Here is a 16,493-nt window from a genome sequence, read left to right as displayed (position 1 = left end):
TTCCATTTATTTGCAGAACTACAGCATTTCACTCACATATCCAAAACCCTATTAAAGACAAGTCTCAGAGAATTTTCATAGAAGTGGAATATTATTAACACCAGAATCATGTGAAAGTCAACATACAAACTGGAAAACTGCTGAATGCTAACAGCACCTTGCCCATAGAGTCCACTGTACCCTCCTTTATAGAGAGGTGATACAGCTCTGCTCTAAAGTTCCTGGAAAGCTTAAGAATAACTTAGGCAACTAAGTTCCTCGAGATCAAGGAGTAGGAAGCAACATTATATGATGACTAAGCATAGGTTCTAAAGGCAGAACTGCTTGGATTTGTGGCTCAAATCTACTATGTACATGTGTTAGACTTAGATATTCCTGAGGACAATTTATATATTCCTGCCTCAGTTTTCATATCTATAAAATGGAGATAACAACAGTACCTAGCTCGTGCAGTTACTGTGAAAATCAAATGAGGTAATACATGTGGTAAAGCATTTAGAATAACGCTTGATACTAGTAAGGACTCAGCAGACTTCAACTACCAGATTATTTTTGCTCATCTATATACTTTCTGCATTACCTATCATGTGGTGCCTTGCATAGAGTGAGTAACAAACGTGCTAAAAGAAACAATATCCAAATTTTCCAGCACAAAATTATACTAATCTATGATCTTCATGCGCAAACTTAATAGAGCTATGTCACCTGTTAATGGCAGGTAGTAAAGAGCACTGGCCATAAGAAAAATTAAGTTAAGAACTGCCGTAGGAAAAAAAGAAAAAAAAAAAAAAAAAAAAAGGACTCCTCTGGTAGTCCAGTGGTTAGGCCTCTACGCTTCCAGTGCAGGGGGCTAGGGTTCAGTCCCTTGTTGTGAAATTATGATCCCACATGCTGTGTGGCACAGCCAAAAAGATTTAAAAAGGAATCACCACACTAAGAGATTTCAGCCTAATGAGAATCTTGTGAGCGATTAGGTAAGTCATATGTATGGTAGGCAAGGTCTGATAGCTAGCTGCTTTATAGGTTACTGGGGAATAAGATGCAGTTGCCTTACCTTCAGTAAGATTGAGCTATAAACTTGGAGCTGGTTTATAGAAGGATTACTTATGTTTAGTTATTTTTAATAAATGAAATGAAGCTTATCCTAAAAATGACTTAGATTCTATCCTCCACTCAATGGGACATCATCAATGTCGAGGAAACTTGGCATCTCTAAAATTAAGTAGATATGAACTAATAAACTCATCCTCAGGCTCCAAGCCTGCGTGAGTGTAAAGATCAGATTTTCAGTTTAATGTTCACTTGACTCTATTGAGTCAAGGAGTGCTAATTCTTTTGGCATTATATTTGTTAGGACTCCTACTGGTAATCATATAAGAAAACTGTAAAAGCTTCTACAACTATGAAAATGTTTCAAATTACCTGTAAATCTGTACTAATGGGATATGATTTTTATATACTTGAATTAATCAATAGTAAGTTAAAGATGACTATATCCTAACGATTTTTTAATTCTTTTTAGTGTCTGAGAAAATAAGTAAGAAAAGAATGATTCTACTTAATGATGTCATGACCCCTGCTTAAAGAAGCCACCTAAAAAATAAGCTCAGTTTTCAATTTTGTCAGTGGGGCCAATAGTTACTACATTGTAATTCTATAGATAATTACAGGAAAGACTGAAAAATGAACTCAAAATTAAAACTAAAGATGGATTTCCAAAATACTAATATAATTCCATAATGCTTTCTTGGAGCTATAAATGAAATGGTTATAATGCATATCTTAAAAGCAAGTCAATTTAACCTCCCTTGTTCAGGGTTTCTTCACTTATATGAATAATAATATCACTTATAAACTGTTGTAACAAATTAGAAAATTTATGTAAAGTATACAATGTTGGGCATATGGGATTAAGTTGCAAATAAATGTTACTTAAGATTTTTATTATTATCCTCCTATTAAGGTTTGCTAAAAAATGTACAAAACACATTACTGAAATAGCAAGTTGGAAACACTGCTGGCAAAGCTGTTGGAACTGGGGGAATCTGATTCTGTTTATGATTAAAATGCAGATCTATATAACTTCTATACATAATATAAATATATTTTAAAGATATAGGCCTTTCCAAAAAAAAAAACAACCCAAAACTATGAAAATGGGAAAGCAATCAATATAACCCCATACCCAGCCCTTTTATATCACAAGTCTTTGAATGGTCTAAAGTAAACTTCAGAAAATACACTATTAAAGAAAGGTAGAAGAATTTTCAATATATAAAAAAGAATGAGAGTAAAAAAGGATATAAATGAGGTAATGGAAAATGGAAATGTAATTCTGGCCAAAGAAAAAGCTAGGGCTAGCTGCCATTTGGTCAGAGCTCATTTCAGACCTCATTCTCAGGATTCAGAAGAAAATGACTGAACATGCTTTATTGCTGTTTTAGAATTCACTATGTAATCCTAATGAGAAGAATAAGGTAAAGTAACCCATGTTGTGCGTTACCTACGAATCAAAGAAAGGAAAATGGAATAAAACTCTTAAAATATTAAAAGCCAATGACATTTTTTGACCATTAGGCATTTTTGAGATCAGTGCCAGAGACTTTTATACATTTAACCAAGTAAAATTCTACCAAAGGGGCAGGGAAAACACCCTCATTAAAACTTTGGACTTTGTCAAAATATCTTCGTAGAAATGTGAATAAAAAGCTACTGTTTTTGAAAATATTTGTATATAGATTAGCAAAAATTTCTAAAACTGATATAAAATTAAAGAACTATATTCTTCTAAGGGATCAAGATAGGTTGAAAATTCCAGAAACATTAAAGAGGATCAGATAACATCTGAAGGTCCTTGCAAGTTTAGGCATGCTTCACACATTGCTGGGATGAGGGCACTGCTATCAAGGCCTATAATGTTGTGCACCTCTTTCACAGCTTAGGAGATAGGAGAGGTTGTTCACAAGGTAATGGACATCAACACAGTGGTTGGTATTAAAGAGACGATAAGTTCCACAAAGGAAGGTTCAAAGTCCACTTTGATCTCTGCTCTACATCTATCACCAAGAACAGCGCTAAGCAAACACTGGATGGCCAGCGGAACACTGGGAGTAGGTAGGCAGTTGTACACAAAAAATGACACACAAATAAAATTGCTGGAACAACGGGAAGAGCCAGAAAGAGATAATTTAACTAATGAAGTCAACCAGTTAAGTATTAAATATTAAGTGGCCACTTTTATTTGAGATGCTAAATATAGAGCCCTGGACCAAGACAAACTAAGGGTTTATTACACACTGCTGAGGGTGAGAGATTAATGAAAACAAAATAGTGCTTGTCAGAGGATAGGGGATGGAAAGGGCACAATTTATATTCTTTATTACAGATGGATATAAGGAAAGCTTTTCTATTCTCACAAAAGGAGAAGAAAAAAAAAACCCCACCTGGCTCCTCTATCTATGGCCTTTTCCAGTCAAGAATGCTAGAGCAGGTTGGTATTCCTTTCTCCGGGGAATCTTCCCAAACCAGGGATCAAACCCTGGTCTCCTGCATTGCAGGCAGATTCCTTACCAACTTGAGACACCAGAGAAGCCCAACATAAAGACAGCTTTTCTCTTCTCAAAAAAGGGGGGAAAAAAAAAGCGGGGCGGGGGGAGAGGGGGCTATCTTGAAAATCTAACATACAAAATTGCAAATTAAGTTGGGGGTGTCTCTATGAGACAGAGTCAGGCCATCTTACTTCTCTGTAACATTCTGCTTCTACTTGACAGGAAGCAGTGTACAGAACTGCAACAACTTACTTATTTCCATAGTTTTAAAAACATATGTTTTCCTTCCCAGAAAACATCCTAAGCTGGTGAGCTACTGCATCTTCCCAAAATTACATAAATAAAGTAGAAATGAGGCTAGAAAATGCACATGAAAGAATATTTATCATGTTTCATACAACAACTAAATTATTTTTGCACAATGCTCTTTTCCCCTCTCTCCAGCAAAGCAAAACTTCCCATGCCAAATTCTCCAATAAGCCCCTTAAGATTATTCTCCAATGACAAGAACAAATGAGGGCTGTTAATGATTTTCAGATTTAAAGCAATAATTCTCATATAAAACAATTTTTTCCTTGAAATTTGCCAAACTATTTCTCTCCAGAAAAACTGCATCCTTAGCCTAAGAACTTTTCACTATATTGTCCAGGCTGACTAATTTTTACCTTGAATGCAAACCAACAGAAGAGACAACTTTTCAACAGATGATGAGTTGAAAGCCAAGAAAACATTTTCTACTTTTTATAATTTAATCCACATTGAATTATAAATAAATCTGGCAGTATCAAAGTAAGAGTTTTGTCAGTATTTAAGTCTCCATTTTCTGTTTTAAATTTCATAAAGAATGATGGTTGGTTCCGTTCATAATTCATAACACTAAAAACACTGTTAGTTTGGATAATGCCTCTTATGTTAAGAATAGGTGATTAACATTTAGCTTTTCTCTGTACAGTACAGATTCTTTTGGTTGACACATCTGTCCCAAAAGAACCTTCGCAGACATTGAAGGATAAGGGGTGGTTGTTTAGTCACTGAGTTCTGTCTGACTCTTTGCGACCCCATGGACTGTAGCCAGCCAGGCTCCTCTATCCCTGGGATTTCCCAGGCAGGAATACTGACATACACTGCCATTTCCTTCTCCAGGGGATCTTCCTGACCCAGGGATCCAACCCCGGTCGTCCGCTTGGCAGGCGGATTCTTTACCATGGAGCCATCTGGATAAAGGATAGCATTATGTAAATTATGTACACTTGAGCAGGGATAGTTAACTAGAAGCTCCTAATATGCACAATGAGTATTGAAGCTCCTAATATGCACAATGAGTATTATCTCTCAAATGTCTTCAGGACAAGTTATCTCCTATCAAATGTACAGCATCTTGCAAATGTTGTCATTTTTGGCATCTATCTGCTCTAGGCCTAGTTTAATATGAGTGGGGAAAAAATTCTGAAGAAAAGTTAAATTTAAAAACCATGATCCTAATTCATTTTAAATAAGGACAAAATATGAAAAATGTAAACATTAACAGGATATAAACTATTGTAAAATCTTAATTCTTCAACATACTTTAGTATTGAAGATTAGGAATGAGAAAATGAACCAGCTGCCTATGATATAAATAAATCAAGCAGTCAAAAAGTTGTATAAAGTTGAAATGCTTCACATTTTCTTAGGAAAAGCATGTTTATTTTGATAGATGGGATGAATACATTTAATCTCAAAGTGTGCTATAAAATAAAACTGTCACTACATTAAAAAGGTGATTTTCATGCTGGAAACGAGCTTAACTGCATCACAAGAACTTGTCTGACAAATATTTCACTGTTTTATTTTCCTGTCCTAAGTCTACCAAATGTTTGTGCCAAATGTTCCGCAATCATCTCACCATCTCAGATGCTTCTTTACAGACTGGTACAGGGATGAATAATTATATGGAGAATCCAATGTATAAAATTATGTAGATGTTAAAGTGTACATTTCGTGTACAGAATACCTAATATTCTTGGCAAGAATACACAGAATACTTCTGTACAGAATACAGAATATTCCTGGCAAGAATACACAGAAGAACTATGCAAAAAAGATCTTCATGATTCAGACAACCATGATGGTGTGATCACTCACCTAGAGCCAGACATTCTGGAATCCAAAGTCAAGTGGGCCTTAGGAAGCATCACTACAAACAAAGCTAGTGGAGGTGATGGAATTCCAGTTGAGCTATTTCAAATCCAAAAGATGATGTTGTGAAAGTGCTATACTCAACATGCCAGCAAATTTGGAAAACTCAGCAGTGGCCAAGGGACTGGCAAAGGTCAGTTTTAATTCCAGTCCCAAAGAAAGGCAATGCCAAAGAATGCTCAAACTACCACACAATTGCACTCATCTCATAACGCTAGCAAAGCAATGCTCAAAATTCTCCAAGCCAGGCTTCAACAGTCTGTGAACTGTTAAATTCCAGATGTTCAAGCTGGAATTAGAAAAGGCAGAGGAACCAGAGATCAAATTGCCAACATCCACTGGATCATCAAAAAAGCAAAAGAGTTCCAGAAAACCATCTACTTCTCTTTTGTTGATTACACCAAAGCCTTTGACTGTGTGGATCACAACAAACTGTGGAAAATTCTTCAAGAGATGGGAATACCAGACCACCTGACCTGCCTTCTGAGAAATCTGTATGCAGGTCAGGAAGCAACAGTTATAACTGGACATGGAATAAGGGACTGGTTCCAAATCAGGAAAGGAGTATGTCAAAGCTGTATATTGTCACCCTGCTTACTTAACTTCTATGCAGAGTACATCATGAGAAACACTGGGCTGGATGAAGCACAAGCTGGAATCAAGACTGCTGGGAGAAATATCAATAACCTCAGATATGCAGATGACACCACCCTTACGGTAGAAAGCAAATAAGAACTTAAGGAGCCTCTTGATGAAATTGGAAGAGGAGAGTGAAAAACTTGGTTTAAAACTCAACATTCAGAAAACTAAGATCATGGCATCCAGTTCCGTCACTTTGTGGAAAACAGATGGGGAAACAATGGAAACAGTGACAGACTTTATTTTTTTGCGCTCCCAAATCACTGCAGATGGGGACTGCAGCCATGAAATTAAGATGCTTGCTCCTTGGAAGAAAAGCTATGACAAACATAAACAGCATATTAAAAAGCAGAGACATTACTTTGCTGACAAAGGTCCATCTAGTCAAAGCTATGGTTTTTCCAGTAGGCATGTATGGATGTGAGAGCTGGACCATAAAGAAGGCTGAGTGCCAAAGAATTGATGCTTTTGAACTGTGGTGTTGGAGAAGACTCTGGAGAGAGTCCTTGAACTGCAACGAGATCCAACCAGTCCATCCTAAAGGAAATCAGTCCTGAATATTCACTGGAAGGACTGAAGCTGAAACTGAAACTCCAATACTTTGGCCACCTGATGCAAAGAGCTGACTCGCTGGAAAAGACCCTGATGCTGGGAAATATTGAAGGCAGGAGGAGAAGCAGATGACAGAGGATGAGATGGCTGAATGGCCTCACCAACTCCATGGACCTGAGTTTGAGCAAGCTTTGAGAGTTGGTGATGGACAGGGAAGCCTGATGTGTGGCAGTCCATGGAGTTGCAGAGTCAGACATGATGGAGCAACTGAATTGAACTGAACTGAAAGTGTATGTTTTCTATTTTTAGCATAAGTTTTTGCCATTCCTCTTCACCCTTTGGCTTCTAATGGAGATTTCCCAGTGGTTCAGATGGTAAACAATCTGCCTGCAATGCAGGAGACCCAGGTTCAATCCCCGGGTCCAGAAGATCTCCTTGAGGAGGGCATGGCAGCCTACTCCAGTATTCTTGCCTGGAGAATTCCACAGAGAGAGGAGCCTGGTGGGCTACAATCCATATAGTTGTGAAGAGTCAGACATGACTAAGCAACTAACACTTTCACTTTGGCTTCTAATTCTTGATAACCCTCACAAACAGTCATCTTGCTTAACAAAGGGTCGCAGAGTTGGACATGACTGAGCAACTGAACTGACCTGAACTGAACTGAACTAACAGAGGGTATGAGAAGGAGAGGAGGAGGAGAAATCCAGTAAAGCCAAAAACAAAGAACAGAAAACCTGCCAAGTGTTGAGGGTGGTGGAGCAGTGTAGATAATGCAACACTGTAAGATGGAGATAAGATATAGAAAAAGGGGGAAAATGATTAATATACTTCTGAACATGTTAAATTAAGAGTTACCAATAGATATCTCATTCAATCTGTATTTGAGTTTCTAAAATGTTACTAAGCCACAGGAATTACAAAGCCAATTGAATATATAGGTCCAACCTAAGATTTGGCAGTCATCAGGTGATATATGGGAAAAAGCTGAATGAGACCACTTTAAGTGTGTGTATGGAATAAAAGGAAAGGACTGAGACCTTTAGAAGAACAGATTTAAGAGAAAGGCAGAGAAAGCGGAGTCAAAAAAACAAAAGCCATAAATTAGAAGGTAAATCAAGAGAGACTGGTTCTACTGGTGGAGAATTTCAGTAAGGAAGATTCTGGGTCATAAGATTCTATAAAGTGAAAAATAACTGCAAAGAGGAGTTAATGCAGACCAAACTGAAGACACAGGAAAGATTATGGTTCTATTATTTTCTCCAAACTAACTTCTATACTTCAGTGTTTTCTTCATTTGCTTTAACCCACAGGAAAAAAAAACAAAAAACTCCGTTTCAGGTATCAGAGTTGGGAGAAAACAGGTATATTTTCTAAAGGAAAACTTTTCCAGATTCCACTATTTCAGTGATTTCCCACCACACCCTCATAGGTATATAACAGTGTGCTTAAGTGCACATGCACAGACAACTTCAAACCCTCTATTGAAGTTTCTACTGTGGATAAATATAAAACAAAGACCCCTGAACTAGACAACACAGCAAAAGGATTTAAGCTATTTTGTTCTTTTTAATAGAAAATAATCTTAATTCTCCTTTTCTAAAAAACAAATTATGAAATTTGAGAAAAATATTTATTTCAATGAGAAAAAACACAATTGTGGAATCAGTAAATTTTAAAATAAGAGTTTAGCAGCTATAATTGGAAAGATGTTAGGTCAGAATCTCAGAACTGTCATTAACTAGGTTTTAGGATTCTGAATCGGCTCTTCTACCTTTCTGGACTTTGGTTTTCTCAAGTGTAGTATAAGTGATTTATATAGAAGAGATCGCTGTGGTCCCATTCAGCCTTAAGAAAAACATGTGTGCTACTTCTAGGTAAAGAAAACAAGGCTTAAAGAAGACAATTCAATGACTTGAAAAATGAATATCATAGAACCATTTTGGAATTTACAGTTCCCAATTCTCAGTCTGCAATTTGGGAGACCTGGGTTCAATCCCTAGGTCGGGAAGATCCCCTGGAGAAGGGAACAGCGACCCACTCCAGTATCCTTGTTTGGAGAACTCCACAAACAGAGCATGGCAGGCTATAGTTCATGGGGTCACAAAGAGTTGGACACAACTGAGCAACATGAATTCAAAAAATTCTGTCTAATGTTCTTTATGCTATGAAAAGTTTATGTTTTTATGAAGTATGAAGATATTGATGACTTTTAAAAGTCCTCTATTCTTCCTTTCCCCACTTTCAAGAATGTCAAAGCCAAGGTAATGGTAGAAAGTAGAGTGTATGCAGAATGCCTTTCCTAATATCAGCTTAGAGCCTCTCTGACTGAGTTATGTTTATTATGGCCCTGAACTATTTATCAAAGAAACAGATAAACAGTATGTGGTCACTGTACAATGCATAGGAGTATTCTGCCTTCAACATAGGATGTACAACATTTCCTATTCCCACTGGAATTTGAGAATGTCCCACAATGATATGATGAGTTAAGATCTCTGACAAATTAAGGTGATGGTCTAGAGCAGTTGAACGACAGTGTATCAGCTGTCTTTGCCCCTACTTTGAGTTCTGGTTCTATACTGGTACTTTTTGTTCAGTGGTGCTATAAAGACTTCAGAGATGGCACTGTAGAGTCTCCTAAACAAGTAACAGGTTTTTCCATGATTTTCAGAAACAGTTACGGTGAAATCCAGTATGAGTAGTTACATAAAAGACAGAGTGGAAATAGGGGGTAAAAACAAATGTTATCTTTTGATTACTCTCTACACAGGATCAAGTCAATTTACTTTGATGTATATACGAGGTATACATTAATATAATGCATATACTAGGTATACATATTTTTGTATTTACATTCATATATACATTAAAAAGGTATAGTTTCAGTCATTTTAAAAATTCAAACACCTAATAAAAATTACTATTCATATTTTGGTGAACATCTTGTGTTATTGGTTCAATACTTCTTGGAATTCATCAACACTGTAAAATATACAATAAAGAGATACACACTATGCGTAATAATATGTAAAATACAGATTTGTCTCAGTACTGAGCTAAATTTGCACAGCTAAACAGCTAATTTCTTCCAGAAAAACAATAACAGCTTCATTGAGACTGTTTTTCATAATTCTGCCAACAATGTAAGAACTCATGATGTTGACAATAAATTCATTATATCTTTCGATCAATTTCTTAAGTTAATGTTAAATATTTTCACAGCATTAAACTTCACTGCAAACTACTAGTTCATTCTTTCAAAGTATTACTAAAATAGCACAAATGTATGGCTTTACCATATGGTTCATTTCTAAGAAAAAATGAAAATACATTCCAGGTAGTAAGGTAACACATTCCTCTAGACAATTTTTTCAACTTAAGAATCCTTTAACTTCTTTAAAGGAGACACAAACTTTTAAAATCCATTGACTTTTTTTTATAAACTATTGATTAAAGTAGAGCAACAACTAGGCATAGTGACATAACTCACCTAAATAGGGAATGCAGGGTGTCATCTTTAAGCTACTTATATAGTCTCTGAGTCTTTTGTAATTATCTTCTTTACTCATTACATATTCTAGTTTTTCAAAGGTAGTTTTGTCTTTTCGACTTAATAACTAAAAGACAAACAGAAAAGCCCAAGTTATTTCTGTATCCAATTTTATTAAAGACTTAAAAGTTACAATTACTATAAATTTGAATTTTAATTTCAAAGTTTTATTTTAATTATATTTTGGTAGTATATAAATAAAACAAAACCAGACATGTTTATTAATATAATAAACCCAAATTCATTGTTTATAAAATATAATATACTTTGTATGTACCTAAAATAATTAACTTACTAAGTAGTACATTATAATACATTATTTCTCATCTTTACTATTTTAAATGGTTAAACAATTTTTATTAGTCATTTTCCTAATTTAAAATAATTATATATTCATATTCACCTCAAAGGCCCAAATATTTTCATGACTTGTCCCCTGCCCCCTCAAAGATAGTTAATTCTTACATAAGCATTCAAAAATAAATACTGAATTTCATAATTTAAAGTAATAATTTTTCTGGATGACTCTAACCATACCTAGTCCTACCAGTACTATAAAACTACAATTTACATGTTTGGATTTCTGACATTTTTTTCCTTGATCCCTTTAACCAATGCTGTATTACATACAGTTGAACAATCAACTGCAGCTGTTTGAGGAGGCTTGAAGAGTAGATTTGTAATGCGTGCCCTTTGAGAAAAATGGAGATAACAAGGGGAATGAAAGGACAGAAAGGGCAGTCATCCAAAATAATATTAACTAAAAGATTCAGAAAACACATGTTTTTAAGTGTTTCAAAGACTCTGGGAAAAAAAAATCTCTTCTTTAAATATGTGAAGTTACTATTTCATTATGTTGTAAATTAGATTTCACTTTATGTCACAAAATATTTGTTATTTTATAGCAGGCAAAACACTTCCACCTATAAAATTCTCATCTAATTCTCCTATGAGGTTAAGAGAAAAGTCAAGAGGACTAATTTAAAGATGAGGCGACTGAGACCCCAAGGAGAGGCAGAACACACCAACACTCGTCAGTCATCACTCACAAAGACTAGGTCCTGCTTTTCAGGGTCTCAGTCTGGTCCTGGAGACAGCCTATTCTAACATCTAATCCACTACTCTTTTTAATATTACAAGTAATATAGTTGGGATTGATGCTGTAATCTATTTTTCACAGGCTCCAAGATAACAGATTATCTTTAGATAATCTCTAAAAAAAAAACAAACAAAAACAAAGAAACTGTCTGAGCAGTATTCCTTCCTCTTTAAAACTTAGAGTTCAAAGAGTCCTCTGCCTGAATGTTTTAGATAGGTTTTCCTGCAAACACTGGTTTCACGAGTTTTTGTGGCCCAGTTTCAACACACTTGATTAGCACTTTCAAGATTAGGTGCAACCCTCCACTTCGATCTATAAATCCAAACATTCTTTTCTCTCACACATAACAAAGTATTTGAATATGCAAAATATTGCATGACACAGCAAGGTGTTATAACAAGAAATCTTTTTTTTTTTTTTCCCCCCAAAGTCAATCATTCCAGAACTCTGGTACAGTATCTGGAGAAACAAATTACTTGGAACTCATAGCTGATTTTGACATATCTGAAACACAAAACAAAAGAAGCATGGAGTCTGATATGTATAAAAATAACACAATAATCAGAATAATAATAATAATCTAATATGTATAATAATAACAACACTATAATCAGAATAATCACAGTAACAAATCAATAATCAGAATGAAAGGATTCAATTTGGGGTGGGATAGCAGAGACTTGTTTTTAGAGGGCTATTTTTAAAAGCTGTGGTAAAATATACATAATATTTACCGTTTTAACCAGTATTAAGTGTATAGTTTGGTGGCATTAAGTACATTTACATTATCCATCAATCATTGCAGTTATCCATGGCTAGAACTCTTTCCATCTTCCCTAACTGAAATTCTGTAACCATTAAACAGAACTCCTCATTTCTTGCTCCTCTCAGCCCTGGGAACCACCTTCTACTCTGTCTCAATGAATTTGACTACTCTTGGTACCTCATATAAATGGAATCATTCTGGACACACATCATTACTGTGTCTAGCTTATTTCACTGAGCATATCATCACCAAGGTTTATCCACGGTGCAGCACGTGTCAGAATTTCAGTCCTTTTTAAGGATGCATAACAGTTCACTGTATGTTTACACCACATTTCGTACATTCATCCATCTGTTCGTGGACATTTGGATTGTTCATACCTATTTGTTGTTGTTAATCATGATGCTTTTTTACACACCGGTATAAAAATGCCTGTTTGAGTCCCAATCTTTGATTCTTTTGGGTATATACCCAGAAGTGGAGTTGATGGATAAGTGGTAACTCAATGTAATTCTAATTTTTTGAGGGTATATCCTATTATTTCTAATCTTTTTTCACTATGCTAAAATTTTTATGTTGAGTAGAAACAGTGAAAATGGGCATACTTTTTCCTGATGTTAAAGAGAACGTTTCTAATATTTCCCCCATTTGCGATGTTGTTTTTTGGTACATTCCCTGTATTTGAGGGCACCAGGATTTTCCACCATACCACCCTTTCACTGTTCATTATTTCTTTCTTTTTACTTGGGTTAGAGTCCTCATCTATCACAACTTTTATATTTACCTACTTTATCTCTTGTACTATTCTTGACCCCTCTGTGGTACAAACAAGCCTAGAAAAATTCCAACTGGTTAAATACAATGAATCCTCAGCTCTTCTTCACAATAATGCTAAACACTAAGTTTCACTCTAAGCTCATGACCAAAAATCTCAAGTGGACCTGACTAAGACCTACACGTTTCCCTAATTAATTCACTCTCACAGTTCCCTTGATGACTTTCATCCTTTCCTCTCGCTTCAAACCTCCAATACCTCTCCCACTGTCAATTAATGACCTTGCTTCTTATGTCTTATGAAACACAATTTTGCAGAATTATTCTGCAGAATCCCACCACCAAATCTACCAATATACCTGTGTCTGTAACCAATCACACTCCCTTCTCTCCTGTTAAAACAGAGACACTGTTCCTGCCCCACTGGAGTACTGGACCTCATCTCCTCTGGGCTAATCTAGGGTATCACAGGCTTGACTTCTTACCACCTCCTCATTTCACTAGATCACTGTACTACCACTCAAGCATACTGTTATGGATCTCATCTTTAAAATCAAAGCAAAACACCACAAATCTTTAATCTCACATTTCTTCTAGTTACCTCTGGCCCTCACCTCAGTACTTCACAACAAAATTCCTCAAAGGCATTCTCTATTCTTACTGTCCCATTTTTTCCTCCACTATTCTCTTAAACCCAATCATTCCAACATCTTTGATAAGGTCATCAATACTTTCCAACTGCCAGGTTCCAACTGCAACTGGGTCCAATCACTTATCAGAAATTCTTACCACATATCACAGAAAAGCATGAGGGAGTATTTTACATCTCATTTACTCTGTTTTATTTTTCTACAGAGCATTCATCATTATTCACGATATATCATTTATTTACAGTTTATCTTTTCCCAGTAGAACGTTAGCTCTATAAGAACAGGACTTTGTCTGTATCATCCACTATGCACGTCAAACAATTAGTACCTAGCAAAACTGTGGAATATTTTCAAGTTTTATATGAACACCAAAAATTTTATTCAGATTAATAATGGAGCTGTTACTAAATTTAAACAAAACTATTTTCGACGCAAGACATGAGAGAGAGACAATGAAAATAACTTCAAGGAAACAAAAATTAACTTGAGGGAAATGTATCTCATTTCTAAACCACAATATAAACCAGAGTACAATTTCTTTTCCCTAAAACTTCAAAGATGGAATTCATGACTGTATATTTATAATCACTTCCATTCCCTCATTAAATTAAAATTTTAATAAAAGAGAATTAGGTCATCGTTATTAAAAATTTTTAGAGTAGGAAACTGTTCACTCAGGTGTTTCTAAACTACAAATGAAATATAAAGACGATCATAAGCTCTTCCATACTAATGTTTTTCCAGTATGAGAAACATCTGTCTCTTCAGACACTATGAAAAGTAAGAACAGCAGGCTAATTAAACACAAAGTTATATTTTAGTAAGCAAAAAACTGTTTTAAAGTTAGTCAAGTCTTTATTCCAGGACAGTAAGAACACACTAACCCTCTGTATAAAATGTAGTGAACAAAATCATTTCTCTTTAACGTTAAGGAACAGTATTAATATGAACAGATTTAACTGAATCTGAAGTTTCAGTTTTATAAAATCTAAATGAAAAATACCCAGCAAGCTTGAGGCCAGTATCACATTGATCAACTATAAAAATACACAAATTTGCAAAAGTAGAACCTCACACTCTGATCCTGTTAAATCGAGCCACGTATGATTAGCATAATATCACAATGTGCACAGAAACAGTGCCTACTTTCCTATTAGCTGTCAGATTTTCCTTTATTCCTAAGGAAAAAAACCCAAGAGTTTACTGAGTAAAAAATATTGTAATGGAAATCTGTATCAGTAAAATTTGGGGGCAACTTACAATTTATACCTTCCTCAAATTTTCCAAAAGCATAATCTTTACATGATTAATGCAATTTATTTTCATATTTACAGTTTCCCATCAGTAAACTTGAAATGTTATATTGTCAAAGATGTTTAAAGAAGTTCTACAAAAATGATTTCCTAAAGAGCAGAAACCAAGCACCAACTGGTTTTTAGCTCAAAATACCTAACAAGCCTCATGAAATACTTATTTAAGGGGAGAGGAAAAAATGTAAGTTTCAAAGAACAGAGTACAAACTAATTTAAAAATCCTTATCTGTTATCATAATATTAACCTTACTAAGAACTACAAAAGGAACTAAAACATCTTCACTTCCAATAAGAAGTCTAACCTATCATTAACTAAAGAAGATTACTCACCGCCCATGTTTTAGTCAATCTGAAAATTGGGGCACTCTGTAAGCCAGAAACCACCGCCATAAGTGCATGAAGGTTATTCAGCTCATACAACTTCTGGAAGATTTAAGAAAAAGGGGGAGGAGGGACGAAAGTAAATAGCATGAATACAAGACAACTTGAACACAAATACAGTTTAGGCAACTGGTGGTTCTTATAGCATACTTATTACCCTCATTGTTGAGATTTGTTTTGGGGGTATCCACTGTGTTTACAGGAAGCTGATTTTTGGCCCACACAGAACTCCCTCCAAGCTCTGGGAATACATCTACCTCCAGTTGTCTAATACATTAAGAAAACCAAAATTATGGCCCAGTATCAAAGTTATCTGGTATGCATCCTTGTTTCTGGTAGGCAGTTTCCTTTCTTATACTGAACTGTTACTAGTTCTGCCTTATGATCCAAGTTCAAAGAAAGGCCCATGTCCAGGATCCTAATTTGTGTCCTACTCAGGGCCCCTAATGGGAGAAGGAAATGGCAACCCACTCCAGTATTCTTGCCTGGAGAATCCTGTGCACAGAGAAGCCTGGAGGGCTGCTGTCCTTAGGGTCGCACAGAGTCGGACACGACTGAAGTGACTTAGCAGCAGCAGCAGCAGGACCCCTAACATTCCAGGGCTACGGTTCAAGCTTGCTTTTCACAGCCCTCCTCAATTTCTGGCTTCCTCCCACCTGAATCCACATTCCTTTGTTCCTTGTTCATGCTGGGACATCTACCTGCTTCCCAATACTAGACATTGCTTTTTATAGCCTCCATGCAGAAGAATCCCATATGATGCTGTGCATGCATGCTAATGCTAGGTTATATTACTTTACCAAGAAATCTATTCTTGTCAAATTATTGCTAATTGCTCAGATTTCTTCAAACTATCAGATGCTTACACCTCAAAGGTAAAACTGTCCTTAATCATCAAGAAATTCCAAGACAAAAATTTCATGTTATGAGAACCAAGGAAAGGCGAGGGGTTCTATTCCTTTGATGAACTCTAACTAATACCACCTTAACTCAGGTCTGAAAGAACTCCCATAAAATTTCAAGAAATATGAACTCAAGTT

General features: G+C 35.7%; 1 protein-coding gene across 3 annotated transcripts in view; it reads right to left on the bottom strand.

Moving 5' to 3' along the window:
* The window catches only part of RALGPS2 (Ral GEF with PH domain and SH3 binding motif 2), a 159,927-nt gene that overhangs the window by 66,324 nt on the left and 77,110 nt on the right, over positions 1 to 16,493 (bottom strand). For all 3 annotated transcript variants that reach the window (XM_018060648.1, XM_018060646.1, XM_018060649.1), the window contains 2 exons: positions 15,403 to 15,495; positions 10,411 to 10,537 (listed from right to left, as the gene is read on the bottom strand). In XM_018060648.1, the coding sequence (XP_017916137.1) occupies positions 10,411 to 10,537; positions 15,403 to 15,495 (220 nt within the window). The remainder of the gene's footprint in view (positions 1 to 10,410; positions 10,538 to 15,402; positions 15,496 to 16,493) is intronic.

This window comes from Capra hircus, chromosome 16 (assembly GCF_001704415.2).
Source record: "Capra hircus breed San Clemente chromosome 16, ASM170441v1, whole genome shotgun sequence".
NCBI lineage: Eukaryota > Metazoa > Chordata > Mammalia > Artiodactyla > Bovidae > Capra > Capra hircus.
This window is presented reverse-complemented; position numbering and strand designations above follow the sequence as displayed.